Source organism: Alligator sinensis, unplaced genomic scaffold, assembly GCF_000455745.1.
Source record: "Alligator sinensis unplaced genomic scaffold, ASM45574v1 scaffold987_1, whole genome shotgun sequence".
Classification (NCBI taxonomy): Eukaryota; Metazoa; Chordata; order Crocodylia; family Alligatoridae; genus Alligator; species Alligator sinensis.
This window is the reverse complement of record NW_005842574.1, coordinates 450101-456769: the sequence shown is the minus strand read 5'-3', so window position 1 is coordinate 456769 and position 6669 is coordinate 450101. Positions and strand designations below refer to the sequence as shown.

The 6669-nt window shown below is 64.5% G+C and overlaps 1 protein-coding gene across 1 annotated transcript in view; it reads left to right on the top strand.

Moving 5' to 3' along the window:
• GPAA1 (glycosylphosphatidylinositol anchor attachment 1) overlaps positions 1–6669 on the top strand; it is an 11199-nt gene that overhangs the window by 581 nt on the left and 3949 nt on the right. The window contains exons 2-11 of the mRNA XM_006032470.2: positions 1204–1314; positions 1599–1778; positions 2865–2976; positions 3359–3506; positions 3940–4041; positions 4205–4401; positions 4548–4744; positions 5044–5197; positions 5643–5738; positions 6302–6498. Coding sequence (XP_006032532.1) covers positions 1241–1314; positions 1599–1778; positions 2865–2976; positions 3359–3506; positions 3940–4041; positions 4205–4401; positions 4548–4744; positions 5044–5197; positions 5643–5738; positions 6302–6498 — 1457 coding nt within the window. The 5' untranslated portion in view covers positions 1204–1240. The remainder of the gene's footprint in view (positions 1–1203; positions 1315–1598; positions 1779–2864; positions 2977–3358; positions 3507–3939; positions 4042–4204; positions 4402–4547; positions 4745–5043; positions 5198–5642; positions 5739–6301; positions 6499–6669) is intronic.

Genomic DNA, 6669 nt, shown 5'->3' with positions numbered 1-6669 from the left:
GTGAGGCCGCAGCTGGAGTACTGCGTCCAGTTTTGGGCTCCACAATTCAAAAAGGATGTGGAGAAGCTTGAGAGAGTCCAGAGAAGAGCCACGCGCATGATCAGAGGTCAGGGAAACAGACCCTACGATGACAGGCTGAGAGCTACGGGGCTCTTCAGCCTGGAAAAGCACAGGCCCAGGGGCGATCTGGTGGCCACCTATACATTTATCGGGGTGACCATCAGGATCTGGGGGAACACCTGTTCACCAGAGCGCCCCAAGGGATGACACAAACTCCTCCAGGACCGTTTCAGGCTGGACATAAGGAAGAACTTCTTTACTGTCCAAGCCCCCAAGGTCTGGAATAGACTGCCGCCGGAGGTGGTGCAAGCACCTACTTTGAACACCTTCAAGACACATTTGGATGCTTATCTTGCTAGGATCCTGTGATCCCTGCTGACTTCCTACCACTGGGGCAGGGGGCTGGACTAGATGATCTTCTGAGGTCCCTTCCAGCCCGAATGTCTCTGAAATCGTGTCCGACCCCCTGCCCCTGGCAGGAAAGGGGACCGAAGTCAGACAACCCCAGCCAGGTGACTGTCAAGCCTCCTCTTGAAGATCTCCGAGTTAGGTGGCAGCACCACCTCCCTTGGGAGCCCGTTCCAGACTCTGGCCACTCTTACTGCGAAAAGTTTCTTCCTGATGTCTAACCTAAATCTACTCTCCACTAGTTTGCACCCATTTTTCCTAGTTACTCCCTGGGGCGCTCTGGTAAATAGCGCGTCACCAATTCCCTGTTGTCCTCCCTTGATGAACTTATAGGCAGCTACAAGGTCTCTCCTCAGACGTCTCTTGTGAAGGCTGAAGAGATCCAGATCCTTCAACCTCCCCTCGTAGGGTCTTGCACGGAGACCACTAACCATACCAGTGGCCCTCCTCTGAACCTTCTCCAGATCCCCCTTGAAAAAGCAGGCAGTACAAGCCAGGCAGGAGTCGAACCTACAGTCTTCTGAGCTGTAGTCAGATGTGTTCTCCATTGCACCACTGGCCCACACTTAGCTGTGCGGGCCCAGGTTGTCACATGCAGGCCCAGCTCTGGCTCCTGCCGTGGCTGCACCGAGGAGGTGGGGGCAGCGCCAGCAGGACAGAGGTTGCTTGGCCCACGTGTGGGCGGGCCGGGCGTGCTGGGGCCATGCTTCACCCGCTGCGCTGTCCTCCCTGCAGTGACCCGGAGCTCCACGTGCGCTGGCCCTGCCCTGCCATGGGGCTCCTGTCGGACCCGTACCGCCGGCGGGCGCTGTCCCGGCTCATCCTGCGCCTCAACACGCCGCTCTGGTGAGTCCGCGGCCCCGGCCTGGGGGCTCCTGGTTGCTCCCCGCTCCTCCCGGCCTTCCATCCTCTTCTCTCCTTTGGCCCAGCAGTTGGCAGGGCCTGAGCAGTGGTTTCCCCCTAGCCAGGGTTGTGACAGATGATGTCCCTGAATGTTTCCCAAGGGGGAGCTGAAAGCACGGCCCATGCGCACGGATCCCTGGGCCCCATGCTAGCAGAGTCCTTCCCTTGCTGGGGGGTCAGGGGAACCCGCCTGGGGTCCTCACCCCGCGCGTGTCCTGTCTCCGCAGCATCCTCTGCTACGTGGCCGGGCTGGGCTGGTTCCTGGGCTTGGCCTTCCACCCCTTCACCCTGCGCACCTACATGTCGGAGAACGCCATGGGCTCCACCATGGTGGAGGAGCAGTTCGCGTACGGCGAGCGGGCGCTCTCTTATGCCCGGGAGTTCGCCGGCCACAAGAAGAAGGCCGGGTGAGTCCAAACTGCGGGAGCGGAGCCTCGGGGGTCAGCTGCTGCGCTGGGGGCTGGAGACAGAGGGGCTGCGCTGAACTCCAGGGAGGGGTCTGCAGTGCTGGCTCTGGCAGCCCCCAGGGGTGTGACGGGCGGAGGGCGCAGCTCCCAGCGCAGCAGAGAACCACAGAGCAGTGGGGCTGGAAGGGGCCTGTGGAGGCCACATCTGGTCTACCCCTTGCCCGAGACCCCTGTTCAAACCAGCCCAGGCAAATCCAGCTCTACACAAGACTGTCACCAACCAGCACAGCACCAGGCATCACCCCCTGACCCTGCCACGGAAAGCCGGGGGGCTGCCACGGCCAACATCCTGGCTCTGTAATAGGTGCACGAGACCCCAGACCGAGGCTGTGCCTCCACTGCAGAAGACAGCAAACCCTCCCAGTCCAGACCAGTATGAGCAAGGGGGAAATCCCTTCCTGCCCCAGTGCAGTGCAGGGCTGAGCCTGAGCGTGAGGGTAAGACCCTCCCGCAAGGACCCTGCGGGTCGGTGCAGCAGGAGCACTGGCACAGCCCAGCCCCGTCCCTAACACCCAGCGCCTCTGGGGGAGGCTTAAACGCCCTGACACACGGAGCAGAAAGGGGGCAAGCCCAGAAGCCTGGGAACCCCCACAGCAGAGCACAGACATCGCTACACCTAGATCCTCCCTGCCCAGCACCTGTCCACCCTCTCCTTGACACCTCCAGTGATAGAGTTGTGTGTCCGTCCGTTCCCCCCCCACCGGGGTCTCTCCCACTCCTTCCCCGCCCTGACAGTGAAGGAGTCTTTCCTGAGATCCAACCTAAACTGACTTTGCTGCAGCTTCAAGCCACAGGTCTGTGCAGCAAGCGAGAAAGCTGTCCTCCCTCTTCCTTCCAGCAGCCCTTCAAGCACTTGAAGCCCACAGTCCTGTCCCCTCTTTCCACAGAGCTCAGAGGCGCTGCGTGCTGGGGCCTTAGCACAGCTGGGCATTGCGCGGTGTTGCCCTCAGGAGCTGCTGAGTCGAGGGGACTTGGCTGCAGAAGGGGGGCCTGGTCCTGTGTCTCACGCTCCCCCTCCTCTCCCAGGGGCATCCCCGTAGCCTGGCTGGAGAAGACCATGTGGAACCTGGGCCTGGAGGTCTACAAGCAGCCCTTCTCCCGCACCCTGCCCTTCCCCGATGAGGCGCGCGAGAGATACGTAGGTACCAGGCTGGGCTGCAGCCCCTGCCCTAGGGCGCTTGGAGCCAGGTGCTGAGCACGGGCTGAGACAGTGCCGGTGTGAGAGGATGGATGAGACACCCTCCCCTCAGGCAGCAGCCAGCCCCCAGCCCTGGGGCATCGCTGGGCCTGGCTGTGTGGTGATTGCAGCAGGCTAGTTACGCTGACAGCGCCCGGGAGCAGGGGCTGGTCATGGGGCTGAATGCAGGCACTGGGCGAACTCCCAGCCTGCGAGCCACCCCCCGGCAGAGCCCTCCGTGCCGTTTGGCTCTGCCCAGGCTCCTTTCTCCCTGGGACGGGGCAGAGGGAGGAGGAGGGTGTCTCCGGCTGCCGTCCTGAGCCCTCTGGTGCCTCCCCCACAGATGGTGAAGGGCACGAACATGTACGGGATCCTGCGGGCACCACGTGCAGCCAGCACCGAGTCGCTGGTGCTGAGCGTGCCCTGCAGCGAGGGGCAACAGAACAACCAGGCCGTGGGGCTCATGCTGGCGCTGGCCTCCTACTTCCGAGGTGAGCGAGTGGTGGGGTGGGAGGAGGGCTCCCAGGGGGCTGGAGGGCATGGTCCATGCCGCTCCGTGGCCAGCAAGGGCTTCCTGTGGCCCGCTCAGGGGGGTCCCCGGCAGGGAGACTGGGATGAATGGGGCTCCAGGGCCCAATGAGGGATCGCCTGTGGGATCATATCATGACTGCCTGGCTCCGGGGCCCAGTCAGATGCTCCTGGCCCCCAGCCCACCGTTGGCATCTGTGCTGGGGACCCTGAGACGGGCAGAGGCTGGCTGCTCCCTGGAGAGGTCTCTGCCCAGCCCAAGAGGCTCCAGCAGCCCAGAGGTCTGTCCAGGGTCCCCCCACCCGGCTGATTTCCCCTGGGCCTTCCCACGGGACCCAGCACCACCCCCCTGCAGCGCGGCCCCTGGCTCACGTTGGCAGCGCCCTGTGCGTGCAGGTCAGATCTACTGGGCAAAGGACATCATCTTCCTGGTGAACGAGCACGACCTGATCGGCATGGAGGCGTGGCTGGAGGCGTACCACGATGTCAACGTCACGGGTGAGTTGTGGGCCCGCCGGGCACTCGTGGGGGCAGCCGAGGCCCCGCCCCCCTCCTCCCAGCTCTCACGCAGCCACTCGCTGCCCTCCTGGGGGCTGCGGCTGAGCCAGGGAGCATGGTCTGGGCAGGGCGGCTCCCTGACCGGCCATGGCACTGCCCGCAGAGGTGCACTCGTCGGAGATGCTTGGCCGGGCCGGGGCCATCCAGGCGGCCGTCTCGCTGGAGCTGAGCAGCGACGTCGTCACCAGCTTTGACGTGGCCGTGGAGGGGCTCAACGGGCAGCTGCCCAACCTGGACCTGGTCAACCTCTTCTACGCCTTCTGCCAGAAGAACGGGCTGCTCTGCACCATCCAGGGCAAGGTGAGGCTGGGCGGAGGGGTCATGCTCTGAGCTCACATCTACATCCCCGCCTCAGCTCTCCCCCTACTCCTGCCCTGCAAGGCCAGTGCCCCTGGCTGGGCCTGGCGCTGCCTCATGGCCTGCTGTTCCCCACCCCGTCCCCACAGCTGCAGCGCACGGACTGGGACACGCTGCCGGCCTATGTGCACAGCCTGCAGACGCTGCTGCTCATGGTGCTGAAGCAGGGCTCAGGGCGGCCCCAAGGTGACCACGGCCTCTTCCTGCGCTACCACGTTGAAGCCATCACCGTGCGCGGCATCAACAGCTTTCGGCAGTACAAGTACGACATGAGCACCGTGGGCAAGTGAGTGCGGGGCCGAGGGGCACTTGTGCATGGGGAGCTGGGGCTGGGGCTGGGGTAGAGGCGGTGCTGGGAGCATCGCAGAGCTGGGGTGCAGGGGAGCCCCGGGGTGGGGGAGCGGACTGAGACGGTTCCTGGCAGAGCTGAGCTCTGGGTGACTCATCTGGCCTTGAGGAGCATGGGGTGAGTGGCCTCAGGCAGGGGGCACGGCTGAGCCGCTATCCTGCTCTGGCCTTGGGGCCATGCGCGGGCCTGCGATCGGTGCTGTGGCCATGGCCGTGTCCCCACCTCTGTCCCTGCAGGACCCTGGAGGGGATGTTCCGGAAGCTGAACAACCTGCTGGAGCGTCTGCACCAGTCCTACTTCTTCTACCTGCTGCCGTCACTGTCCCGCTTCGTCTCCATCGGCGTCTACATGCCGGCCTTCGGCTTCCTCATCCTTATCCTCGTCCTCAAGATATCCTTTCTGCGGGGGCAGCGGCTGGAGGGAGGAGATGGGAGGGCGCCTGGCTGAGGGGACCCAGCCCCACCTGGGGCTGCGGGGGTCAGGAGCATGGCCAGGCTCTGCTGCCCCGCTCCTACCTGGGCACCTGAGAGCTGCTGGCTGGGGACTATTTGTCATCCTGTTTGCAGCGAAAAAGTTCTGCTCCGGAGTCTTGGGCCACCTGTGGTCAGGTGGCCGATGGTCAATGACGGCATCCGGTTCTGCTGTCAGCTTCCCCGGGCAGGTGTTCCAGTTTTTAACGTAAAAAAAAACTGGCTGGGGCCCGAGCCAGCGGTGGCACCTTTCCCAGCAGCTGCCCAGAGCTGGATGGGGGTCACCACGGGGGGCCTGGGCTCCTTGCGGGGAGGCTCAGGGGCACAAGGCTGGAGCCCAGTAGCTCCCTTGACTCCAGCTGTACGCCTTGGACCTGTGGATGAAGCTGAGTAAATGCGATATGGGCCCTGAGGAGCGGCTTTGCGACGGCAACCAGGGGGCCTCACATACAGCTACGGAGGTGAGGGGCGCAGCCACGGCAGGACAAGCCCAGAGCCCCCAGGCTCTTCCAGCCAGCCTGGAGCTCCCCAGCCCATAGGCAGCGACTGCTTCCCCTTCCCTACAGCTCCCTCATGGCCCTGACAGGGCTCAGACTGTGGGCCCTGCAATGCCTCCCTCCCCTCCTCACTGCTTCCCTCACCCGCTGCCAGCCCAGGCCTCTTCTCCCCAGTGTGCAGGCTGGGCCAGGCCAGCACTGGGACCAGAGAGGGACGGGGACGGGACATGTCCAGCAGGGTCTCAGCCACGTTTCCCGCTTCCCAGGCCAGCGCCCAAGCCCCGGGGCTGCCTTTCTTCCGTGTGTGCGTGTTTGGCCTCCCACCTGCGTGCCCAACCGCTCACTTCTGGGGTCCCTGCTCTGCATCCCTGGCCCCGTATCAGTCTCATCTGGGGAAGGGAGATGTGTTTGGGGTGTCTCTTCTCCGCCCCAGGCCAGAGACTCCCTGGGGATAGGCCTAGTCACCTCTGGGCCTTGGGACGGTGTGTGTATCCCCTGATCAGGATCTGCCCCTGCCCGCCCTACAGGAGTCCCGGCCCGGTCTGCTCACCCTGGTGCCTCCCCTGCTCATCTGCCATGCCACGGGCCTCGTCCTCTACTTCCTGCCCGTGCTGGGCCAGCACGTGGCCACGCAGCACTTCCCCGTCTCCGAGTCGGAAGCCGTGGTGCTCACCGTCATTGCCATCTACGTGGCTGGCCTGGCACTGCCCCACAACACCCACAGGTGCCTGGGGGGGAGGGGGTGGGCTGGGGTGCACCATGCACGCTGGTCCCAGGGTGGGAGGGACGTACCACCGCAGCACCCACCCAGCAATGGCTTCTTCCCACCCCCTGTCCAGAGCATTGCCCCCCCACTGCACCAGCCAGAGACACTGGGGGGGGGGGGAAGGGCGGA